At 41.6% G+C, this 27,285-nt stretch overlaps 1 protein-coding gene across 4 annotated transcripts in view; it reads right to left on the reverse strand.

Moving 5' to 3' along the window:
• Positions 1-27,285, reverse strand: part of Slc7a6 (solute carrier family 7 member 6) — a 40,107-nt gene that overhangs the window by 8,151 nt on the left and 4,671 nt on the right. For 2 of the 4 annotated variants that reach the window (XM_048792622.1, XM_048792623.1), the window contains exons 2-6: positions 16,798-17,356; positions 4,874-4,999; positions 2,651-2,795; positions 1,856-1,979; positions 1,528-1,631 (exon numbers count right to left, since the gene is read on the reverse strand). In XM_048792622.1, coding sequence (XP_048648579.1) covers positions 1,528-1,631; positions 1,856-1,979; positions 2,651-2,795; positions 4,874-4,999; positions 16,798-17,356 — 1,058 coding nt within the window. Of the gene's footprint in view, positions 1-1,527; positions 1,632-1,855; positions 1,980-2,650; positions 2,796-4,873; positions 5,000-6,021; positions 6,400-16,797; positions 17,357-24,851; positions 25,342-27,285 lie in introns of those variants that run through there. The other 2 variants (XM_015496165.2, XM_048792624.1) reach the window with 2 other exon arrangements.

A 27,285-nucleotide genomic window follows, 5' to 3' on the forward strand; every position in this document is an offset into this window, starting at 1 on the left:
GGGGCACGGGGTGAGGGGGTGGGCATTGAACTCGGGGCACTCAGCCACTGAACCACATCCCCAGCCCTATTTTTTATTTTATTTAGAGACAGGGTCTCACTGAGTTGCTTAGCGCCTCATCGTTGCTGAGGCTGGCTTGGAACTCACAATCCTCCTGCCTCAGTCTTCCGAGCTGCTGGGATTACAGGTGTGCGCCATCATGCTGGATACACTATATTCTTTACTAAGGCCCTGAAAACTCTATTACTCTGGTTGCCCCAGAGATGCCACAGATACATATATTGGTGTGTAAAAACTAGTAAAAAGAATGAATGGGACAAAGCTTTTACTGATTCATCCTTCTGTGTGTTCATGTGGCAAATATATATTAAATGCTACACTCCTGGCCCTGGGGACAAAACCATTTATAGGATAAATGGATGAATAATCAGAAAAGAAGTCTTCTTCTCAGTTATCAAATGTCTCAGAAGCCAGGCAAATAGTTTCAGAAAGAGAAAGTGTTCAGCATCACTTGCTTCAGAGGTCCAGTTGAATGACGATTGAAGACAGGCTAAAAGGAAGGTATTCTTAATAAGAATATTTGTCAAGGGCTAGGGTTGTGGCTCAGTGGTAGAGTGCTCACCTAACATGTGTGAGGCACTGGGTTCAATCCTCAGCACCACATAAAAAAATAAATAAACAAAATAAAGATATTGTGTTCATCTACAACTAAAACAGAAATTCTTAAAAAAAAAAAAAAAGAATATCTGTCAAGTAACAGAAGCCAAACTATAAGTGGAAAATGAAATGTTGACTACTGTTCTCAAGTACATACCAGGGATAAGGGTGGAGTATGTATTTAATATATGTAGGGATCTAGTTCAATCCCAAGCAGACACCCACACACAGTGTTTCATGTAAGGGGAAAAGGAGAGATGGGAAAAGCTGTGACTTCTCTAAGTAGAAATAAGAGAAAGACATGGAGAGCTGGCTCCAAGTGAACATCCACCAAAGAGATGGGATATAAGTGATGAAGCAAATGCTTAAAAAAAGGGGAAGTGCTAACCCCTGAGGCCAGCTAATGGAAGGAGACATAATTCTTTATCTGCATCAATAGGAAGACAGTTCTGTGCACTGAGAGAAGAGCAGGAGCCTACTTAACAGCCTCAGTGTTCTCTGTGAAGTGAGGGGCAGAGTCATCCTGTTTGCAGCACTAGTACCTGGTATATACCAAATGCTCAGTTATTAATTTATTGAAAGTACAAATCCTGGGACTTTAGTATAACCCACAAGGAGCCTAAAACTTGGTACCTGCCACAGTCACTACTATAAGCTATTTCCTTCCTCCCCTATACCCTTACCATCCATCCTAACATCAGACAGAAACATGAGGTACCAGTATACAAATGTTTGCACAAAAACAAACACACGCTCCCACACAAGAGAGTTTCTGCCTATAAGAGGGACAGAAAAAAGACAATCTCTTATACCTACAGCTCTAGAAAATTAAATGTTGTAGAGTATTATTGGTAAAGCTGAGATACATACCTTGATGAAGCAAAGATAGATGCATTGAGGCCCCCAAAGCAGGACAGGGCAACAGCAATAGGGATGGTCCAGCTGAACATGCCAAATGTCTGGTCAGCAAATGTCTGGTGGCAGAGCACAGAAGGGGCACTCAACACAGGACAGGGTTTCAAATCCTGTGCATTGACAATCTCAGGACAAAAGTAGTCACTGCTGAACAGCCCACCATCTGGCCTAGACCCATCCCATCATCTTTCAGAGCTGGAGTAGTTGCAGAGGAGAGACTAGGCCATTTACGGGGGCTGAGGATCATGAGATGAGAAGAAAATGAGGTTTCCAAGAGACTCACCACAGCCACTGCATCACTGTTAAGGACATCCGAAATGTTCAGCACTGTGTAATAGGCCACGTTGGTCAGGATGTAGATAAACGTCACAATTGGCATAGAAATCCCAATGGCCAAGGGCAAATTTCTGTCAGGACAAGTGAGATAGAACCTAGAACCCTACCTAGAACCCACCTCTCCTAGGGATCAAAGTTCAGTAAGTCTCTAGGGAAATTTTCCTAACATTTAATAGTTCCCTGGCCTCTAAGTCTTTGAGGCAGTCTTTCCCCATGTGGCCTAGAGTGGGTATACATCCAGTGCCCCTGGGCTCTTTCTATTGAGAAATAGAGAAAATCCTTGCCACAGAAGGTCCAATGAGTCCCACAGGGTTCATAATCCTTCTGTATCTATCATCTCAGGACAAATCCAAGGAGCGATTTAGTCCTATGGAGACCAGAAGCCAGACTAGGGGACCAGCTGGCCAGAAGCAGCTCAGGTTTCACAGGCTGCAGTCTCAGCAGCAGAGTGTAAGGTCTTGACACCTCAGACCCAGCCGGATCTGCTGCTGCCCACTGAAGACCTCTCCTCTAGAAAGGTCCCTGGGGACCCTCCAGTGCAAACATGAGGGTGATAACCAAGGGCTTTCCCACCATCACTCACTCCCACTCACTAACCTCCAACCCCTCCTAACTGGAGAAGGGTAATAGAGAGAAGAGGGAATGAGAGGCAAAGGGAAGACTGTGGGAAGAGGGCAATGTACCCATTATCAGCAGGAGTTCCAGCCAAGCTGGGGAGTTGAGAGTGTGATCTCGCCTTTACCTTTCTGGGTTTTTGATTTCTTCTGTTACAAAATTAAGGGTGTCCCAACCTGAGTAAGAGAAGAGGGCAGAGTAGAGGGCAAGAGAGAGGTTTCCCATGTCCCAGGAGGAACCCTCAAAGGCATCCTGAAAGTGCTCAGAGTGTCCTGTGGGGACAAAAGCAGGTGGGAATTCAGAGAGAAGAAAGAAGTTGAAGGAGAATAGGGAAAGGGGGATGGAAGGTGTATGGAGAAGAGGAAAAATGGGGAAGATAATAAGAAAGAGGAAAGGAAAATGAAAAAAAGCAAAAAAGGGGAGGAAAAAAAGGAGGGATAAGAAAAGACAGGGAAAATATAGGACAAGGGAAAGAAAAAAAAAATATCATTTAGCACCAAAAGAACAACAACCACCAGTTCCCTGTACTCTACCACCCAACCCACATCCTCAGAAAAGCTCATATTCCTTCCGTAAAACTAGACAATCTCAGAAAAACAAAGGCATTGCCTCAGATGTGCCAATATTTTTTCTAAAACCCTAAGGAATTTCCATTTCCTACAAATGACTCACAGCAGGCCACAACTCTTCTTCTATTTTTTATAACACCACAAGGCTTTCACATAAAGAGGTCATTTTCCACTACTCATTAGAACTTCCTGTGAGGCTCTTGGCCCACATCACTGCACAATTTGGTCATGTGGGTTTATCAGTCTTGCAGAAAGGATCTGCCACTCCACTTGCAGTGGGTGTGGTTGCACGGGGCAGGAAATCACAGGCTATACAGGAAATGAGATTTTCTTGTCTCTCATGGGGCCACACTCACTCTTCAGGGAGCCAACCCAGGCACCTGTCATTCTCTTTAGAGACCTCTGGAGACTACAAATCTGAAATCCCAGGGGGCAGCACCCTGCCACCCAGATCAGAGACCTTCTGGACACACTGAGGTTTTTTAACAGAACTCAGACTTCTAAGGAAGCTTGTAATAACCTGCTGCAGAAAGCCTAGATGCAGTTTTCAATATGGAAGAAAGGGCTAGGTGTGCAGTAAGAGCAGTGAAAATAGATATCCATCCTCCCGGGGTGTCAGTCATTGCACACAGTGGTTCCCTGAAGCACAGATTTTGGGAGGAGAATTACTCAACAATCACTGACACCAAGATGTTCTTGAGACTCCAAGGACACCCAGATGGCTGGCTGCACTTAGCATGAGTGCACAAAGGTCCTGGACTGATCACACAGGATGCTTATTAAAAGCACAGCTTTTTGGACTTAAAACCAGCCAAAGCTTAAGTCAGGCACAGTGGCACATGCCTGTTATTCCAGTAACTTGGGAGGCTAAGGCAGGAGGATTGCAAGCAAGGTTAGCCTCAGCCACATAGTGAGACCCTCTCTCAAAATAAAAACTAAAAAGAACTCGGGCTGTAGCTCAGTGGTAAAGCACCCCTCCCCACCCTTATTTCAAACTCCAGTACCAAAACAAAACAAAAAACAACCAACCAAAGTATGATTCAATAGGTCTTATATGAGGGTCTCAGATCCCCATGGGGTGTAAACAGACACATTTAGGGATGGATGATCTAGAAAATGAGATCGTTAAGTGAGGGAGAAATCCTTGGCTAAAGACCTCTCAGGACTTCTCTAAGGGCTCAGGAGATCTTAGGAGGCCTGTTACCCTCACTGCCAATCTGCTCTGATCTAGAAATGAAAAGCTTTTAAAAGCCTATGTAAGGAAAGACAGTATCAGTTTCCTAATATTCTAGTATTTTCTTAAGAGCTGACTTTGGGACAGAATGCTAAATGCAAGTTCAGATGAAAAGTAAAGGCTACAAAATAACCACTCATTTCCACACCCACACACACCCTGACACTCCCCTCCAGGAAGATCAAATTTTCCTATCCACTGCCTGGCAGTCACAGACCCAAACCCAGGAGCCCACTCTATCCTCCCCCTGGTTACTTTTGTGACCCAATTATGACCCAAGTTTCAAGACTTTCTAGGCCCTCAACTGGCTTCTTACAATGGTCCCAGTCTCCACAAAATTAAAGCAGCCCTGAGGGAGGGCCTGACATATCTAGCCTGGCCTACAAGGGCAAAAAGAGATTCAAGGCCATCTCTTGAACTCACTGAAACACTAACATGTACACAGAAAGAACTGAGTAGTAAAGCTAGCAAAGTCCCCATATCTTCCTCAGGGAACCAGAGGAGCTCCTGGACATCCACCCTTCTTCCCACCTCAGGCCCCTCTTACCCTGGCACAGTTTAACAATGCCCATGACAATGATGGCAATGAGGGCTAGGACCTTGGCGTAAGTGAACGTGTCCTGTACTCGTGTGCCCCACTTGACATAGGCACAGTTCACAAATGTCAGCAGACCTAGGAGGAAAACCATAAAGTCACTGCCAGGCTTAAGCTGAAGGCACATAGGCCCACCCTCTTTACAGAGAGCATCACTTCTGCCCTTCTTGCCTAAATTAGAGGGAACAATGGACAAATGAGAACCAAAACAGGCAAATAGACAGATAACTTGAACCTGCCCCACCTGACAGCACCTATGAATGTCCCAATACTGTGGATATTCAAAGATAATAAAGGTAGCCAGGCACATGGTGCATACCTGTAATCACAGCTACTCAGGAGGCTGAGATAGGAGGATCACAACTTTGAAGCCAGCCAGCCTCAGCATCTTATTGAGACTCTGTCTCAAAATAAAACAAAAAGGGCTGGGTCTAATTCAGTCCCCATTCCCTCTAAAAACCATCCCCCCAAATACCAGCTATCCCCTCCCTGTGTACTCTCTCCCCTGAACCCTATGGCATTCCCACTTCATAGCTAGAGTCTGATGCTAGGTTCCTTTGGACATCTGTCTTAAAACAGGTCTTTTAGGTGTTTATGTGCTTCCCCAAGATCACAAATTTTCAGACGGCAAAAAAAGCAAAGCATGTTTTTAAGCTCACTGCTAAGCAAAGGAGAACTAAGGAACCTGTGCTGGAATCAAAGTAGCGATGGCTTTCACTTGACAGCCAATTCACTGGGATAAGGCAATTGTCAGAAAGGTGTCAAAAGGAGAACACCCAGGGCCAGCTGTGGAAGTAAACACGAGGCAGAAGAGTCTCTATGGTGCTTTAAGAGCTTCACTCAATACACTGGCAAATTACACAGGTGTTCACTAGTCAATCATGAGGGGGGACTGGAGGCATCAATGGACACAAAGAAGCAACCCAAAGGAGTGCGTGCTGCTGGAAAGTCTTCCCAGGGACCTACCTGATTATCAAAATTGTATGTATGGGCTAAGCCTAATCAGCTAACATACATAGTTAATAGCCACCAGTAATCCACAGACCTCTGTAGATTACCCCTGTGGATATAATACAGTAAGCATATTTTTAAGTACTTACCCAGTCCCTTCTTGAGAATTGCTTCCCCTCTTCATCATAGCTAACTAAGCCAGACATTGGACCCATGCTGGCTTTTTAGATTGTCTCCCCCAGGAACATGGAATTTGAATACCAAGAGACCAAATCTAATAGTAGCAGGGTACTCTAAAATGAGTTGGGAACCACAACAAGTCAAACACACAAGCCCTTGGTAACAGAGGACCAGAAACCACAAGTAAGCAGAGGAAGGAAGCAGGACTACAAAAAGAAACAGAAGTGAGAGAGTAAGAAATACTCAGAACTGGACATAGGGTGCACACCTGTAATCCCAGCAACTAGGGAAGCTGAGGCAGGAGGATTGCAAGTTTGAGGCCAGCCTCAGCAATGTAGCAAGACCCTAAGCAACTTAGCAAGACCTTATCTCAAAATTTAAAAAAGGGCTGGGATGTAGCTCAGTGGTAAAGCACCCTTGGGTTCAATTCATAGTACAAAAAAAGAAAAGAAAAAGAAATACACAAAGAAAACAGCAGAGATAGATACAAGGCAAAGACAATGAGATAGAGACACAGGGAAGGAAAAAAAAAAAAGATAACATGGATGAAAAAGGATCCACATCAGAAAAGAAACTGACAATATCCTGGAAGTGCTCACTGAGCTTGTATGTAGAACCAAAATGGGGAAGGGACTGATAACAATCTTCATTCCACAATGCCAGGCATAGCACCTTCTCCTTCCCTCAGTCCTGTTGCTAATTTCCTGCAGGGCTAGTCCTCTCTGCACACAAGTAAATAGAGCACACTGTGGAAATTCAATGACTGTGAGCTAAACTAATGAATGAAGTCCATTCCCCAAGGAAGTCCCTGCAGGGTCAGTTCCAAAAGACCTGCTGCAAGGATATAAAAGCACCTGGTCAGTAACACTAACTCCTGAGAAGAAGACTAAAGATCTGGAGAGGGAGGGAGCCTTTTTCTACACCATTTTATACTTTGACACATTCACTATGCACATATACTTCTTTCTCAATGAACATAGTTAAAATGCCACAATGTATGGCCAGAGAACAGGGCCAGGGGTAGGATCAAAAGTCAGATATCCAGGGCACAAAATGTAAAAAAAACATCCACTTTCAGGGGACCACGTGCAGGAACCTGAGAGTGAGTGTATCCTTACATCCTGGCTCCAGGCTCCTAGCTTGCCTCATTCTACTCTCAGCCCTGCCAGAGAACATTCTACCAAGCAGAAGCCAAGTCCCTTGACTGCTTTCCTGATTCTAGTTAAGAAACACAATTTCACCATCTAAATCACACCCCTTGATGCCTCCCAGAACTCCAAGCCCATGGGGCTGGGGTTGTGGCTCAGTTGTAGAGTGCTTGCCTAGCAAGTATGAGGCACTGGGTTCGATTCTCAGCACCAAATATAAATAAATTAAATAATAAAGGTCCATTGACAACTAAAAAAGAATGTTAAAAAAATAAAATAAAATAAAGAACTCCCAGCTAGCTAGCTCACTAGACTGTATCAGAGCTCAAAGACAAGGCTGAGCCTTGTGGCCAGGTGCTCAGATTCCGCTGCCTCCACTTGAACTTCTAAGCTTTCCCTCTCCATGGCATTTCCTTGCTGGATAAGCTGGCACCAATAAGCAGGGACCCATTATGAGGCTCTCTCTCCCAAAGAAATCAGTACTTAAAGAGATCCAGACCCAACCCTGACACAGAAACAAATTCCCAAAGTCTCTCTGTGGTAGAGATTGCTAGTCATCTTCCATGGTCATTACTTACCAAACTCCTTAATAGAAACTTGAGCTAGTCTTGGCCACTCTAAAACAGACATTCCTAGTTTCCTCTGCAAGTAGTTAAGGCTAGGAAACTAGATTTTCTCCCAGATATGTGAGCAGATAAGACCTCTAAAAGGAAGAGTATACCTTTGTCCTTCTGGTCACCTACAATGCCCAACATGACATGTGGAGTTTGAGTAGTCATTCTGGACCACAAGTAGACGTCACAGGCTGAGGATGGCAGAGCATTAAGATAGAAGAAAGAAACCTGGCTCTCTGAAGCATTTTAAAAGTTGTCTTACCAACCCAACCTGCCTATTTTTAACAGGTGAGAGAAATAAACTTCAACATTGGAGTTATGCTTCTTTGGGTTTTCTGTTGTATGAAACCTAAACTAATCCTAAGTAACATGCTCCTCCTGACAGAGCTGTACCTCTAACACTCTTCCTGACAGCAAGTGGCTGGTCGGCCTGAAGCTGTAGTCCCAGCTATGCTGAGAGTCACAGTTTCCTTTTCCCAGAGGGGAGAGGAGAGAAACCTTCCAAGTCTTCTCACAAACAGGCTGGGTGTTACCAAGGGCATCCAAGGACAAAGGAGTACGGTCCTACGTGGCAATGACAAAGGTGGTGGGAAAAAAAAGGGGGGCAAATTTTTATTTTTTTGTGCTGCTGAGGACTGAACCCATGGCCTTGTGCATGAGAGGCAAGCACTCTACCAACTGAGCTATATCCCCAGCCCAAGGGGGCCAATTTTAAGTCTTCGGAGTGAAATGCTCTACAACAGTCCATTTCCTTCCAAATGGAAATCCAGAATCAGTAGCTACCTCCTAGAATGTATAGGAATATGTAATTTAGGTGCCTTTTAAGGAGTATTCCTAAAGCAGGGCCCAATGGCATGCCCCTACAGTCCCAGCTACTCAGGAAGCTGAGGCAGGAGGGTCACTTAAGCCTAGATCAGGGCCAGCCTGATCAACACAGCAAGACCACATCATAAAAATAAATAAATAAATAAATAAGCCAGGTGCAGTGGCATATGCCTGTAATCCTAGCAACTCAGGAGACTGAGACAGGAGGGTCACAAGTTGGAGGTTAGCCTTGGCAACTTAGCAAGAACCTCAGCAATTTAGCAAGCCTCTGCCTTAAAATGAAAAATAAAAAGGATGGGGATGTAGCTCAGTGGTAAAGTGGCTCAGGTTTGATCCCCAGTTCTGCAAAGAAAAAAAAAAAAGCAGCAAAGAAAAAAATTAGATCCTAATTTCTGAAAATAGCAGAACTGCCAACCCTGGTAGTGCACAACTGTGATACCAGCAATTCAGGAAGCTGAGACTGGAGGATCACAAACTTGAGGCTTGAGACCTGTCTCAAAAAAAGGACAGGGAATATAGCTCATATCAAGCCCTTTTTATTTTGAGAGAAGGGTAAGGTACCCCTGGGTTCAATCCCAGTAACAACAGATAGTCAGATAACTGAATAGATAGATAGATAGATAGATAGATAGATAGATAGATAGATAAAACTACCTGGGGGGGGCATATAGCTTAGTATTAGAATGTGTGGGGGGCAAGGGTTCAATTCCTAACACCAAAAAAGAAAAAAAAAAAAAGAATCTTTGTCTTTAGTCATACAAATATATCTAGTCTTATTATCCGAACACTTGAACTACATATAGGGTTAGAGTCTTTGAGCAAGATCAAGTCTCCTTAGCCTTGTGTCACTTAGAAATATGAAAGATGGCTGGGTGCAGTGATACAAGCCTGTAATCCCAGCAATTGGGGAGGCTGAGGAAAGAGGATTGCAATTTGATTGCTAAATGGCCAACCTCAGCCATTTAGTGAGGCCCTAAGCACCTCAAAATAAAAAATAAGAAGGGCTGGGAATGTAACTCTGATAAAGTGCTCCCCAGTACGAGAGAGAGAGAGAGAGAGAGAGAGAGACCCATCTATCCATAGTAACTACTGATCATAATAGGGGGAGAATATCCGCCACCCCACCCCCCCCCCCCCGCCTTTTTTTGGTACTGGGAATTGAACCCAGGGGCACTTTACCACTGAGATGCATATCAAGCCTTTTTTATTTTGAGAGAAGTTCTCACTATGTTGCTTAGGGCCTTGCTAAATTGCTGAGGCTGGTCTCAAATTTGTAATCCTCTTGCTCCAGCCTCCCAAGTCACCCAGCAAGAATATTCCTTTTATTCAAAAGTTTGACCAGGCCTGAGTCCAAGGCAGCAAGAAACAAAAGAAAGATATTCAAGACTCATTAGGTGTTTCTTCACTCTAGTCTCATCAATATCAGTCTTCTTTCCCCACTTCTCCTCCTCCTCATTGTCAGCCTTACCAAATAAACTCAGGGGAAACAGAGTCTTAGCTGTGAGGCTCTGGGCTGTGATGTCACTGTCATTACTGAATTGGTTCCATCTTGATTCCTTCAAGGCAAGCATTCTCCAGTGATATATATGAGTCCACGTAACAGGCAGGATCCATAAGTCAAATCCCGCAAAATAAATGGACTAAGAACACCTAAGCCAGAAGTGTTACTCTTCTGCTGTCAAATCAAATATCCTTACAATACTGGGTATCCATGTTACCAAATGTACGGGTCCTACCCAAAAAGAAGACCCTATGTTCCTCAAGAACCATCTTTTCCCCCACTATGGTCCCATAAGTAAGCTTACCAAGTATAGTCTACAGTCTGAGGCTCCACCCACCATAGAAAATTCCAAGATTCCTGAATACATTTGAACAAAGTATACCTTTAGGACACAGTTTCTTAACTATAGAACTATGGACATTTTGGACCAGATAAGTCTTTACTGTGCAGGTTTGTCTCGTCTATGGCAGATGTTCAGCATCATCTCTGGCCCCAACCTTCTAGATGCCAGCAGCACCAATACCCACTAATCATATCAACCAAAACACCTCCAGACATTGCCAAACATCTCATGGAAGACAAACTCATTTCAGGTCGAAAACCACTACTCTAAGATAATAGGTAACTAAGACAGCTCAACATCCCAAAAAAGCTGCTTAAATCCCCTGTTAGTGTAACCTAGGAATATGGTGGGGTGCAGCTATACAGAGAGCCAGAGTCTAAAGCAGCAATGGCTTCAGGCATGAAAAAAAGTGATAAAATAAGGAAAAGAAAGAAAGTCTGGGTATAAAAGGAGAGGAAGCAGGACTGTAGTAGACTATAAAGTATATACTCCATTTAAAGGAAAGGACAGATACTCAAAATCTAGCTGATTGAATCAGGCAGGAATTTAAGTTTAGTGTTGCCAGATTTTTTCAGAGAAAGGACAAGTACTGATTTTTCAAATGTTGGCAACTATTTCAATATTATTTAAAACACTGTGCAGGCCTAACAAATCCATCTATGGTCCAAGTCTGGAGACTTGCTAGGCCCTCTAGTCTAAGAATGGAACTTTAATTATCTAGCCTGGCATGGCTATAACTTCTTTGTGCATTCTTCTAAACAACAAGCTAGCCCCTCTTATGTCTCTATTTCAAGACTAACTTCATTCTCCTATCCTATCCAAGCCTCACACTGGATTCAATGGATCTTTGGTTTTTTCCCCCCTAATAATGACCTAGTCAGTTTCTTCCAATTTATGTCTCTTGAGATCAGGCTGTTCCCACTGCCATTCCTACCCAAAGCGACTCCCTCCCATACCTCAGCTCTATTTAAAGCCTAATCCTATGACCTAAAAGTTCCAAGAAGGGAAATAAGTTGAACCCTAAAATCAAGTCAGTTAGGACTATGGAGCATAGTTTTATGACTTGGCTGATTTCTGATAAGTTCCTGCCCTCAGGCCTGGATTCTAGAAAAGCCTTGGCTTCTGGGATAAGGGGCTTGCAGCAATTCCAATCTTGAGAAATCTGGGTAAAAGTACATGTTGAATGAAAGAGACCAGGAAATACCAATATTTGGCATATCTAAAAAGTAAGGCTACTCCTCCAATCCCAAGATCAGTGCCTAGTATGAGGATAGGCTTTTAAGTAAAAAAAAACATGGGAAAAATAATAAAGGGAAGAAAATATAATTTAACAAACAAAAATTAAGATAAAAATCTTCTGGGTATCAAAAATTATATATAACATGCCCTTTGACTTGGTTGTTCTTTGAATTTACTCTAAAGCTATCAGCCACTAACGCACAGGCACTTTCAGATGCCCAATCAATTGAGGAACTCATACAACACTCTAAAAAGAATCCCGCAACAGTTTATTTCCTTAGACACAATGATTTCCCTTGTTTAATTTAATCCTAAAAAAATATTCAGGAACTCTAAAATGATTTATGTACAAAGACATAATTATTTACAGCATTATTTACTATAGAGCTCTTACTATATGTCAGGAAGAGAAAAGCATTTACACAGCTATTTGTCTTTTATTCTTCACAACAATCTTTTCAGCTAGGCACTATTAATAATCTCATTTCCAAATGAGAAAACCAAGGCAGCAGATAATTAATTCCCTAAATCAGTGGTAAAGCTAGAAATCAAACCCAGTCCAGCTTTGGGCCCTCTGAGTTTAATCATTATACTACACCGCCTGGAAATCACACCTATGTCCCCAAATCATGTTTTCTAAGAATATTTGATAAAAGAGATTAGATGCTAAAATTTAAAAACCAGTATAAGAACCGATAAAGCTCAGGAAATAATGCCAAGAGTTAATAAATGGGACAGAATCAAATTAAAAATCTTTTCTGCATAACAAAAGAAACAGGACTATGAAGAAGGAACCTATAGAATTGGAGAAAATCTATGTTACCTACTCTTCAGACAGTATTAATGTCTAGAACATATAAAGAATTCAAAAAACTTTACACCAAAAAAAGTCAAATAATCCAATTAATATAGACAAATGAATTAAACAGAGTATTCAAAAGAAGAAATACAAATGGCCATCAAATACATGAAAAAATGTTCAGGATCATTAGCAATTAGGGAAATGCAAATCAAAACTACAATGAGATTTCATCTCACTCCAACTAGAATGGCAGTCAACAAGAATACAAATAATAAATGCTGAAGAGGATGTGGAGAAAAAAAGAACACCTTTACACTACTGGTGGGACTACAAGTTAGTACAACCACTATGGAAATCAGTGTGGAGGTTCCTCAAAAGACTAGGCATGGAACCACCATCTGACCAAGTTATACCACTTCTCAGTATTTATCCGAAAGAATTATAGTCAACATAATACATCAATACAAGCATACCCATGTTTATAACAGCACAATACCATAACCAAACTATGGTACCAGCCTAGGTGTCCATTGGTGGATGAATGGATAAAGAAAATGTGGCTATATACCCAATGGACTTTTATTCAGCTAAAAAGAAAAATGATATGGCATTTGAGAAAAGTGGATAGAACTAGAGACCATCCCATTAAGCAAAATAAGTCAAACTCAGGTGGTATGCCTTCTCTCATATGAGGAAGCTAGAGAGGAAAAAGGAAAACAAAGGTGGGGGTGGATCTTCTAAAAATCAAAGTGAGGACTATAGCTGTGGCTCATCAGTAGAGCTAGAGCACTCATCTAGCAGTAGCACATGCAAGGTGCTGGTTCAATCCTTAGCACCACATAAAAATAAATAAATAAAATAAAGGTATTGTGTCCAACTACAATTTAAAAACATATATATATTTAAAAAAAAAAAATCAAGGGTTGGGGTTGTGGCTCAGGTAGAGTGCTCACCTAGCACAGGTAAGGCACTGGGATTCAATCCCCAGCACCACAGGAAAATAAATAAATAAAAATAAAGGCATTGTGTCCACCTATAACTAAAAGAAATATTTTTTAAAAAAGCGAAATCAGTAGAGGAAAGGGACTAAGGGGTGGGAAGTAGGACAGGGAAATGCTGGGGAGTGATATTGGCCCAATTATATTGTTATATGGTGTGCATGTATGAATATGTAACAATAAATCCCCTCAATATGTACAACTATAATGCACTAATAAAAAAAGTATGTGGGGAAAAACAGTATATAAGACACAAAGAGTATGATTTTTTATTTTGATTTTTTAAGTTATTTTTGGGAGATTAAACCAGAGGTGCTTTATCACTGAGCCACATCCCCAGTCGTTTTATTTTTTGTTTTTTTATTTTTATTTTTTTGGTACCGGGAAATGAACTCAGGGATACTCAACCACCGAGCCACATCCCAGCCCTATTTTGTATTTTATTTAGAGATAGGGTCTCACTGAGTTGCTTAATGCCTCACCATTGCTGAGGCTGGCCTTGAACTCCTGATTCTCCTGTCTCAGCCTCCCCAGCCGCTGGGATTATAGGCATGTGCCACCATGCCCAGCCTTTTTATTTTTTAATTTTGAGACAGGGTCTCACTAAGTTGTTTAGGGCCTCATTAAGTCACTGTGGGCCTCAAATTTATGATTCTGCTGCCTCAGTGTCCTGAGTAGCTGGGATTATAGGTGTGTACCACCATGCTCAGCAGGATCATTTTAAAAATGATAAATTTTATATAAGATGGGGCTGGGGTTGTGGCTCAGTGGTTGAGCACTTGCCCAGCATGTGTGAGGCACTGGTTTCGATTCTCAGCACCACATATAAATAAATGAATAAAATAAAGGTCCATCAACGTCTAAAAAATTAAAAAAATATATATATATATATATATAGAAAAAAATATTGGAAGGTATTTCACTCATAATAACAATAGTTTTCTGGGAGGTAAAATCATGAATGATTTTAATTTTTTTATACTATTCTTTATCTGCCAACTTGTCTATAAAGTCCATTTATTATCTTTTAATTAAAAAAACACTACTTTAAAAAATGTTGCTTTTGGGCTGGGGTTGTAGCTCAGGGGTAAAGCGCTTGCCTCGCATGCATGAGGCACTGGATTTGATACTCAGCACCACATATAAAGAAATAAAATAAAGATATTTACATCTACATCTAAAAAAATATTTTTTTTAATTAATTAATTTATTTTTTAGGTGTAGATGGACACAACACAATGCCCTTTTATTTTTATGTGGTGCTGAGGATTGAACCCGGGTCCCGCCCATGTTAGGCGAGCGCTCCACCGCTGAGCCACAATCCCAGCCCTAAAAAAATATATTTTTAAAAAATGTTGTTTGGGGGGCTGGGGCTGGGGCTTAGCAGTAGAGCACTCGCTTAGCACGCACGCACAAGGCACTGGGTTTGATCCTCAGCACCACATAAAAACAAATAAATAATTTAAAAATTTAAAAAATAACTTATGAATCAACAAAGAAACCATAATTTAAAATTTTTTTAATGTTGTTTTTATGAAATAAAGGGAAAATTATATATTAAGCTTAAAAACCAGAATATAGCCAGGTGCAGTTGCATGCATACACCACTAATTCCAGTGAAATTCCATGACTCACAGGAGGGTTGAGGCCAGCTTGGGCAACTCAGCAAGAACCTGTCTCAAAAAAAAAAAAAAAAAAATGCAGGCTGGGGGAGTAGGGAGAGCTGTAGTTCAGGGGTAAAATGCAATTAATTAATTTAAAAACCAGAATATAAATTAATAAGCAAAGTCTGATCCCAATTCTATAAAAAAAATGAAGACAATATTAAATTATTAAAAGTACTCATCTCTTAGTGAGAGATTATGGGTAATTTGAGGATAATTTAATTCTCTCCTTAATGACCATGTTTAGAATCATACACTTACTCCCTTTTTTTAGAGATGAGTCATGCCAGAATCTTCAGGACCAAAGTCTATTAGACACATAGGTGAATACTAATCATCCTTTCTCCTCCCAGGAGTATGTTTTCTCCTCACTGTTTGCTTTAACAAAGTCCTTAAAGTCAGGAGGCATGGTGTACTATACAATCCATATTGCTAGTTCCAAGGTACTCTCAGTCTATTTTTAATATTGTAGACAAACTATATATAGCCAAAGCTTTTATAAGCAGAGATAAGGAAAGAACAGGGTATAATTAAGTGCCTTTGGCAGCACAGTGCTATGGAACACAGAGAATTCTGGGTTAACTGAAGCTCTAGCTCTGCAAGGTTGTATAAGAATCTTCTCTCCTTTCAAGGGCTTCACACAGAATCCCTCTTTACATAAGAATCCCTCTCACATAAGAGAGAAAAGAAAATGCAAAAAAATAAAAAAGGATGCATGGGGCTCTCATCCTTAAGGTAGGGTAGAAGCTACTTTTTTCTCATGAGCTGCAGGCAAAGCTTGTTTACAAAGTCAGTATACAGAAAAATGAAACACCAATAAGAAAAAGCCATTTTGGTGTGGTACTTGCTGCTTGGAATGGACCTCAAAGAGTGGCAGTAGCAGGAAGAAGGGGGTCCTGTGGGCTTAGGAATAAGGCCTTGGGACCCCGCAGTCTAGAGAAGCCTATTTCCTCACTGATGCCTTTAAACTAGTTTAAGATGAAAAGCTGAGAAGTAAAATAACACTTTTTCTTTTTGAGCAGCACAATAAAGGACTCAACACTGACTTTTTAATTGTTTTCTGTGTTAAGTTTCAACTAGTTGATGTTGAAACCAATCTCTTGAAACTGACCAAAAAAAAAAAAAAAGAGCACCAGACAAGATAAATATAAGACATGTAGTAACCTGTCACAAAGAGTAGAGGAAAGACCTCAGAAACAGCCAAGAGTAAGAAGAATGTGAGGCTCTAATATCTCTCAGGATCAATCAACTCTGATGAAATTAGTCCTTCCAAAGGTAAGGTATCTACCTCTTCCCCAAAAAGCAAACTATGCTTTCTTTTCCCCCCACCTTTCCCTGCATTACTAGGGATTGAACCCAAGGGCACTCTAACACTGAGCTATATCCCAGCCCTTTTTATTTTTTATTTTGAGATAGGGTCTCACTAAATTACCCTGGCCTTGAACTTGTGACCCCCCCTGCCTCAGCCTCCTGGAATTACAGTTTTACACCATTATACCCAGCAAATTATGCTATTTAAATATAAGGCACCCATACCATTATTACAGCACCCACACACACACACACACCCATGCCCCCACATATCCTCTCACATTCAGCCCCCATACTTACATATGCAAGCAGCAGCAAGAAGACGGCAGGCCAGGTACGGGGGATCACAGGTGGGGAAGGAGGGCTGGATGATGTAGCTGGCGAAGGTGATGGCGATGATGGCCTGACTGGTGGGCTCAATGATTAGCAGTGAGGCCCATAGGCGAATGAAGGCAATAAAGCCCCCAAAGGCCTCTAGAATATAAGCATAGCTGGCCCCTGACTTGGTGATGGTGGTCCCCAGTTCTGCATAGCAAAGGGCGCCCACAACAGAGAAGAGCCCACCAATGGCCCACACGACCAGTGACAACCCATAGGAGGCAGTGTATACCAGCACCCCCTTGGGTGAGACGAAGATCCCTGAGCCAATCATGTTGCCCACCACCAGGCTGACCCCATTCAGCAGAGAGATCTCCTTCTTCAGCTGCATGGCTTCTGAGGGAACTTGAGGTGGCAAGCTGACATCTTCTTCCACCCTGGGCTGGCTGGCCTCAGGGATGAGATGGTAGCTGGGTACGGGGTTCACAATCTCTCTGGCTTCCATGGCAAATGGTTCCCGCACAACTGTGTTTACACTAGCCTGGTAAAGAAAACAAATATGTCAAATCTTTGGCAGGAGTTGGTGAGGTTCTGGTTTAGACCTGCGGTCAGACAAATTTCCCTGCCCACTTCCTGCTTAGGGACAGACAGTATGCTACACACAAAATACAATATATTTCTCAGTTCCCACAATAGGACACAGGAAAATGGAGATAGGCAGACTTCTATTGCTCCTGAGAAAGATACCCATGAGAATACAGGCATGATTTGATGGTGGTTTCCAACAAGAGACCTGTGGGTAGGCACTGGGTTTGTCCACTGAATTCATTCTCCCTGAGTGTTGGTTTTGCTCTTTTCTTACCAGCTTAAAACACACAAACCTACCATGCAGAGAAGATCAAAGCCCCTGCAGCATGTACATAGCCTTCTCTAGCCTGAAAGGCCTCTCATTGTATACACCAAGTATACAAGCTGCCTACCAAGCTGCCTACTCAGCTCTCATATAAAGGACAAGAAGAATTTTCACAGTGTCCAGCCTCACACAGAGAGATCTATAGCTACTCTCAGGATAGCAAAGAACATGAGCAGTACAGAGAAGGATTAAAAAGATCCTTAGACAAGAGTATATCACTTTTGCAGGGACTGGACCAAGAAGAGAACATGTGTGGAAATACATACCCGTGTTCACTCATCTTATTCCCCACATTGCTGCTTGCCCATTCAATACCTTTCTTTTTCCAAAGTACCCAAAAGAAAGTGATTATACAACAAGACAAAAATGGAGGAAGGATCTCCAAGGAGCACCATAAACTAGGGTTAAACATTTGTCTATTTGCTTTCCTCAATACACCCCTCACTTTTACCTGGGGCTGAAATTCTAAGATTTTCCCAGAACATTATCCTGGAGTCTTGACATCCAACAAAAGCTATAGGCTTCTCTTAGTGACAGATCTGGCATTGGAAAGCATCCCATAGAGAGATGGTACATACAGTACCACCTTTGGATTAGAGTTGGGCTAATCCAGAAACCTTAAGGAAGTTGGATTCACATTATACTACCTACAAAGGACCCAGAATCTGTCAGAGGAAGACAACTACCTTCCTTACCCTGTGCTTGGTGTAGACTTCGTCCTCCCTAAATTTCTGTGTGGGCCGTGCTTCAAATCCCCTGAAATTACCTCACTTTTTAGAAAAAGGAATCTGGTGGGCTATTTGATTCCCATCCAGGAGTCAGTCTATTGAGGTCAAAGGGATAATTTCCAGGGATAAGAAGGCAATCAGCACATCATTTTTCCAGAAGCCTCCACATCACTCAACAAAGATGTATATGACATATCCTGGCCTCACTAAGCTCAGAGCAAGGGAATCACAGTCACTCAAGAGTGAGGAAAGGCACAGTAGCACACACCTGTAATCCCAGCTACTCAGGAGGCTAAAGCAGGAGGATCACAAGTTCAAGGCCAGCCTCAGCAACTTGGTGAGAATCTGTGGGGGGGGGGGGGGCCGGTGTACACACACACACACACACACCTGTCAGGGAAAATTTTGATCTCCACAGATCCCACCCGATGTTCCTGCCTTACCTGTCCCAATCCCGTTACAGAGTCTGGACATGAGCCTGAGTGAAAAAGTTTCTCTGGGGCACCAGAAGCCTTCCCCCGTCCCAGAGATGAGCCAGCCTATCTCTGCTTAGATGGGGCAGGGCTTTCAGGCAGCACCACTTTTATTTTTCACCTCTGACACCAAGCCATGCAGGTTTCCCTATGCAGGCATGTGGGAACAGATTTGTTTTCACATGTTTGTCAGGTGAGTCCAGGCATCCATGGGAACAAATCCAATAAACAGCTGAGAACCCATATTCTCACGTGAGAGTCAGGTGCCCAGAGACCTAGGTTACTTTTCTACCGTATTCAGCACAGAGATGAAGAGCAAAGATGCCTGGTCCCAGTGACCGCTCCAACTTCTATTCCATCAGATCCCAGTTGGAGGTAGGAAGCTCAGGCTACCAGATCTCCCTTTTGTACTTGTACAGTATGACAATGGTGCATCTGATGTGACTATTTTATTTTTTTATTCAGCAAGGGACTGTACCCAGGGATGTTCTACCACCCAGCCCCTTCTATTCTTTATTTTGAGATAGGGTCTCACTGAGTTGTGCAGGCTGACCTCAAACTTCTGATCCTCCTACTTCAGCCTCCTGAGTACCTAGGATTATAGACAAGTACCACTGTACCCAGCTCTGATGTGGCTTTATTAAGTAGGTCTGACATGCCAGTGAAACTATCCAGTAGTTTATTTAAAAGGGAGAGTACAGTCACAGCTCCACAAGCTGTTTCCTAGCATCTCAGTCCCAGCAGCTGAATAAGGGACAAGATTTCTGCTGGAATTTAAGAACTCCTCCTTCAGCCAAGGAGAGTCACACTCATAGACAACTGAGTGTAGTTGAGGTTTCTTTCTCTTCTTTCAATAACAAAATGTGATTGACCCTAAGCACATGTCCTTGGACAAAAGTAATTAAAGTTCCTTCTCTTTGTTAAACACCCAAGAGCAGACTTGTGATGTAACTCCAGCAAGCTCCCCAAGAACAGATGGCTAAATCCCAGGATGGCTTGGCCACACAACTCCAAGGTCATCCCTCCCCTGCCTTCCCTATCTACATCTCACTTCACATGCCTCCACAAAATCTAAGCACGTGGGATATAGGTGGGATGTAGATGAGTTGTAGAGAACTTGCCTAGCATGTATGAGGCCCTGGGTTCTAGCCCCAGTACTGCAAAAAATAAAATAAGTGCCTATAATATGAAAAAGATTGTTAGGGACCATGCCCTCAATACAAAATCAGGCAGTATGGTAGCATGGAAGTGAGAAGGCCCTGTAGTCAGAGACCACAGCTTACCAGATGTATCTCACCCTTCTCTTTTCCAGCTCTTCTTCCCTAACAGCTTCACTGACCTTTTGTAAGCATCAAGTTAGGCAATATGAAACTCTTCAGTAAAATGTGAAGCTTTCTTAGCTGAGTTAATATTGCTGAAAGATAACTTCTAGAAGCAAGGAAAAGAGGGAAGAAGTGACATAAGGCTATTTCACTGGAAGAAAAAAATCTAGCATAAAATAGGAAGTTCTTGACTATTAACTTCCTCTTAGAAACAAAGTATTATTCCCACTTCAGTGACAAGAAAAATCCAGATAATCTATAAAACCATAATTTTCTTAAACCATAAGAAGCTGAGGTTACAGGGCAACTAACTAGAGTAAAACTGAAGGAAAGACAACCACTTCCACCAAGAGAGAAATATAAGCTCCACTTAGTGGGAAAATGATGGGACCACCATATAGGTGGGCAAGAAGAATTCAAGAACTTTTTCAATGAGTTACTAAAGGTCAAATATGGGTTATCAAGAGCCACCCATTTAGAGGTTTTTCTCTACAGGCCTCAGTAGGTGCTCACATGAAATACTGGGCAGGACTTCAACAGATGAATGGATAAAGAAACTGGAATATATACACAATGGAATATTACTCAGACTTAAAGAAGAATGAAATTATGGCACTTTCCAGTAAATGGGTGGAACTGGAGAATATTATGCTAAGTGAAATAAGCCAATCCCAAAGAACCAAAGGCTGAATGTTTTCTCTGATATGTGCATGCTAATTCACAATGGATTGGGGGAGAATAGAGGTTTTTTTAATATTTATTTTTTAGTTGTAGTTGGACACAATACCTTTATTTTATTTATTTATTTTTATGTGGTGCTGAGTATAGAATCCAGGACCTCGCATGTGCTAGTGAGCATTATACTGCTGCCACAACCCCAGCCCAAAGAGGTATTTTGGACTAGACAGAAGTAGTGAGTGAAGAGAGGGGAGAGGGCATGAGGGTAGCAATGATAGTAAAATGAATCGGACTTTATTACTCTATGTGCATATATGATTACTTGACCTGTGTAACTCTACATCATGTACAATCAGATGAATGAGAAGTTATGTATGATATGTCAAAATGCATTCTACTGTTATGTATAACTAATTAGAACAAATATAAAAATATATTTAAAAAAAAAAAAAAAGAAAGAAATACTGGGCTGGGGATATAGCTCAGTTGGTAAAGTGCTTGCCTCACATGCACAAAGCCATAGGTTCAATCCCCAGCACCACCAGAAAAAGAAAGAAACACTGGGCAGAGTCTCCCCCCGCCCCCTCAGTAGTGCTGGCCTGGAAAAGGAACAATATAAAGCCAATTTGGCCCCACAGAGAAAGGACAGCAAACTCTGTCACTCCCAAGGTAACTGGGGCAGGGTACCAAGAGAACCCTCTATGACTGGGAGAAGGGCAGGAAATTCTGACCAAGACCATTACAAGTATCCTACTTCTTGGGGGGGAGGGCAGAATCGCCCAGAAAGATCTACCCACAAGATTCAAGAAAAATATCCCCTAAGACTGAGGCTGAACCAAGAAAACAGAAAACTTCCCACCACCAGGTTAGAAAACATCCAGGAACAAGAAACAGTCAGGTATAACTCAGAGTGTGGTAGTGATGGGTCCTGAGAAAAGCTAAGGCAAGAGTCAAGCAGAAACACTGAGAAAAGCCTGCCCTTTGAGCCCTGAATGCAAGGAAATTCCAGAGGAATTTGAAGATAAAGTTACCTAAGGTAACCATAGCAACAACAAACCCCAAACAGCTCTTCTCCTAATTGACTCAAACTTCCATACCAACAACCAAGCAAAAGAAGAGGTAATACCCATTTCCTAGAATAATTCTCACCCCCAACTCCCTCCACTACTAGGGATTGAACCCAGGGGCACTTTGCTACTGAGCCACATCCCCAGTCCCTCCTCGCCACACACCAGGAACTCAGGGGCACTCAACCACTAAGCCATATCCCTAACCTAATTTTGTATATTATGTAGAGACAGGGTCTCACTGAATTGCTTAGTGTCTCACCATTGCTGAGGCTGGCTTTGGACTTGCTATCCTCCTGCCTCAGCCTCCCGAGCTGCAGAGATTACAGGTGCACGCACCACCGCGCCTGGCCCCAGTCCTTTTTCTTTTTCTTTTATTTATTTTTTAATATTTTCTTTTTTTAATATTTATTTTTTAGTTTTTAGGTGGACACAATATCTTTATTTTACTTTTATGTGGTGCTGGGGATTGAACCCAGTGCCTTGCGCATGCCAGGCGAGCATGTTACCACTTGAGCCACATCCCCAGCCCTTTATTTTACTTTTTATTTTGAGAGAGGGTCTTGCCAAGTTGCAGGGACAAGCCTTGAATTTGTAATCCTTCTGCTTCAGCCTCCCCAGTGGCTGGATTGCAGATGTGTGCCACTGAACCCAGACAGAATAAATATTATATAACCTCAGCTTCTACTATTTTACACACCATGCCTGGCAATCAATAACAAATTACAAGTAACACAAAAAAGCAAGAAAAACAACTCACTATAAAGAAGCAAAGTAATCAATAGGAACCAGACCTAGAAATGACCCAGATATTGGACATATCAAACTAACAATTTAAAATAATTACAGTGGAGTTGGGGGTATAGTATAGCTCGGTGGTAGAGTACATGCCTAGCAGGCATAAGGTCTAGATTTGATCCCCAGAATCTCCAAAAAATAAAGATTAAATAATTATGATTAATACATTGAAGTCTCTAGTTAAAGTTAGGTAGCAAGTGGGAACAAATATGGAATTTTATTTTATTTTGTTACAAGGGATTGAGCCCAGAAGCACTTAAACCACTGAGCCACATCAGCAGCCCTTTTTATATTTTATTTAGACATGGGGTCTGTCTGAGTTGCTTAGTGCGTCAATAAATTGCTGAGGCTGGCTTTGAACTCGCGTTCATACTGACTTAGCCTCCTGAGCTGCTGGGATTACAGGCATGCACGGTGATGCCCAGCTAAATATGGAATTTTAGTAGAAAAACGAAAACCATGAGTCAAATGGAAGAAAGTAAAACATACCAGAGCATCTAAGAGCTATGGGACAATATACAATAGTTAAGGTAAATATTAAAAAGAACACATTGCTGATTATTTTCAGTTGCTTAGAATGTAACTGATGCCTACAGCAAAAACAGTAGCAATGTGTAACATACTTAAAAGTAAAATGTCTGACAACAGTAACACAAAAAATAAGTGGGAAGAATTGGGAGCATACTGTTTCTTTCTTGTGAAGCAATTCAATAATATTTCAAGGTAGACTGAGCCAAGTGCAGTGGCATGGGCTTGTAATCCAAGCTAATGGGGAGGCTGAGACAAGAGGATCACAGTTTCAAGGCTAACCTCAGCAATTTAGTGAGGTCCTAGGCAACTTAGCAAGACCCTGTCTCAAAATCAAAAATAAATAAATAAATAAGGGGCTAGGAATGTGGCTCAGTGGTAGAATGCCTCTGGAATTAATCCCCAGCACCACACACACACACACACACACACACACACACACACACTCACTCACATAAAAGGAGGAAGAAGAAAGAAAGAAAAAATAAAATAGGTTTCATTAAATTATTCAATGTACCTGATAAGGTCTAATCTTGAAATAACAGTGTTAAGCCTAGATAAAATGCATTTAGGTATGTTGGCACATGCCTGTAATTCCAATCACTTGGGAGGCTGAGGCAGAAGGACTGCAAGTTCAAAGCCAGCCTCAGCAATTTAGCAATAGCCTGTCTCAAAATAAAAAATAAAAAGAACGGGGGATATGACTCAATGGTATAGTACACCTGAGTTCAATCTAAAAAAAAAAAAAAGACATGCAGGAGTCCCTGGGTTGGATCCCCAGTGCTGAAAAAAAGGGGAAGAAGACAAAACAGTTTTTCTAACAGATTTCATCCCATTTTAAAGAATTCTGCAGCTAATTCAGTAATTTACCAGACCACTAAAATTTCCTGATGAAAACAACCATGAAACTATCATGTGCAATTTCTAAAGGAAAAAACAGACATCAAAGTTTGATTACAAAGAAAGTTTTAAATGTATTTATTGTAACTTCCAATCAAAAGACAAAAATCATGTGGCCCTTATGTTTGTCTTTGTACTTAGAATATCAGAAAACTCAGGATCAAATTTAGCTCCCAATCACAGTAGATAAGATGCCTGTATTTCAACAGCGTTTGCTACCTAGTCTTTCCCATGGCTTTAGTTTACTCTATTTCTCTCTCTTTTTTTTTTTTTTTAATTTCTTTTTTTTAGTTGTAGATAGACACAATACCTTTATTTTGTATATTTTTATATGGTGCTAAGGATCGAACCAGTGACAGCCCCAGTTTTCTCTATTTGTTTTTAACAACCTCATTAAAAGTATCTTTAATTATAAACCACCATAATTACTTTTTAGAAAGAGATATAAATATGCAACTTACTTGTATAATAAATTAGTATTACATAACATGTAATATTAAAGAGTTGTTAGTGATGTATAAGCCATTCTCTTTATTAGTAATACATTCATATTTTATGCAAATAACTAAAACTTTTATAAATCATAAAAATCAAAGAAAGTCAATATAGAATAGAGCAATATTATTTACCTGTCACAAAAATCACACTTTTATAAACTGATTCATCAGGTAAACTACTGAGAAGAAAATGAAGTCTCTACAGCAAGTGCAAATTCCGTTTATCTGTTGTGGCCAGTCTATCTCTGCAACAAAGAATATGAGGCAATTTATCAAAAAATGAACCTAGGGGCTGGGGCTGTAGCTCAGTGGCAGAGCACTTGCCTAGCATGTATGAGGCACTGAGTTCAAGCCTTAGCACCACAAAAAAATAAACAAATAAAATAAATGCATGCTACCCATCTATAACTAACAACAACAAAAAAAATTTTAAATGAACCTAGTAAACAGGAGGATACTTCCCTTTGTAAAATCTAGATTTTACATACCAAGCCAGGCATGGTGGCACATGCCTATAATCCTAATAGTTTAGGAGGCTGAGGCAGAAGGATTGCAAGTTCAAAGCAGCCTCAGCAAGTTAGCAAGGCCCTAAGCAACTTAGTGAAATCTTGTCTCAAAAAACGGAAAAAAAAAAAAGGGCTTCAGATGGGCTGGGTTTGTGGGAGAGCGCTTGTCTAGCATGTGTGAAGCACTGGGTTCAATTCTCAGCACCAAGTATCAATAAATAAAATAAAGGTCTATTGACAGCTTAAAAAGAAAAAGGGCTGTGGATGTGGTTCAATGGTTAAATACCCCTGTGTCCAAACCCCCCTCCAAAAAAAAAAATAGATTTTACATGCCAGTTAGAGGCAGCCCTCCTTTTCTGAGTTCCATCATACCCACAGCAGGGATGTAACTGAAGCAATCGGCCCAAACTTCAAAAAAGGAGCCTGGTTATCTGAAATCATGCATGTCTAGGCAGCTGCTGCTCCAGAGTCCCAGGTCCCATGAACACTGTTTGCATAACTTTTGTAGAAACATCTCCATATCCTAGAGACTGCAGCAGGAAACACAGAGGTCAGGAAATTTCCTCTCTCAAGAAGTTCCATTTGATCCTCAACATGGCAAAAAAAAATTTTTAAATACAGGGAAGATGAATCACATATCTGGTATACACTTTTGGTGTTCAATAAAAATATGCTCACAGCCAGATAAAGGGAGGAGGTAGAAATGAACAAGATAAGGAAAAAAAAAAATCAGGCTTGCGGTTTTCCACATATTTGCCAGGAAAAGAAAATCAAATATAACAACACAAATAACAACCCTGAGACCAAAGTCAGGAAGCAAAAGCCATCAGTGTACAACCACAATGGGACCTGAAAAATGTAGGCAGCGTGGGCAGTTTCCTGAAGAGCCCCACCAGGTAAAATGAGGCAAAATGACCCCAGGAAGCAGTCAGCCTGCTCCTCCTAGATCTTAAATCGGGGAATAAGGCACCAGATGGCTTAGCATATTCTGCTACCTTGCTGCTACATTAGCTAGCCAAGTGGGCCATTTTTTTCTCCATCAAGGGCAGAGACTGAGTTCTTTTTAATTTGTGTCACCACGTACATAGACCAGTGTCCATGAGAGGTTCTCCAAGACATCTGTTAAACTAGGTGTTGACTCCTATTTATACTGACCATTACACAACATGATGACCAGGCTGTTGGCTTAGCGCTCAGTGGAGAATTTTCAAAATGTTTCACAAATATCTCCTGACAGTTATGACACGAGCTGGTCAAATGAGATGACAGTGAAAGACCCTCCGACTCCCTGCTCAAGGAAAAGCACACGAGACACTGGCTGCAAAAGCAAGAGGCGATTTATTGCTACACAGGCGCCTGTGGGTGCTCAGCGAAACCTCAGCTGGAGCTTCGGTGAACTGGCACACCGGGCTTTGGGGTACAGATCTTTTATAGGGTACAGTGGTCAGTTTCCCTCCTAGCACAGTAACAGGTATCTCATTGGCTCTTTTGAATCCAGCATATAGGTCACTTAAAGGGTAAACTTGTTTTTCACTATAGGTTCCTGGAAAAACCACATAAAGGAAAAACTACATAAAAACCATTTGTTATTCATTGTATGGTTTTTCATTGTATGATCCCGTTTGCCCAACCGTGCCGGCTCCTTTCCCAACCATCCCGGCTCCTTTCCCAACCATCCCGGCTCCTTTCCCAACCATCCTGTCCTTTCTTAATCAGTTACACTTAACTGATTTTCTGAAAAATACATCTGACGTCTGTGCAGGTGTGGAAGCAAGCCCTGGTGATTTGTTACTGGGCCTAAAGTTATTGGGCTGGGGTCTCTCATTCCCCCCTTTTTCTTTATCATGGATAGAATCTTATATCCATTGTCCTGCTTGCTCAGGTTCTTGGATTAAGCTCGTTTGTGACCCTGTCTGTTGTTTAAGCAACTGATATTGTTGAGTTAGAACCATAGTCTGGATTACAGAAAGTCTTTCTTTCATAAACTGCACCAATCTATTGAGTATGCAGGGTCCAAACGTCAGGATTATCAGCAAAATAACTAAAGGTCCCACTATGGT

The sequence above is a fragment of the Marmota marmota genome, unplaced genomic scaffold (assembly GCF_001458135.2).
Source record: "Marmota marmota marmota unplaced genomic scaffold, marMar, whole genome shotgun sequence".
Taxonomy (NCBI): Eukaryota; Metazoa; Chordata; class Mammalia; order Rodentia; family Sciuridae; genus Marmota; species Marmota marmota.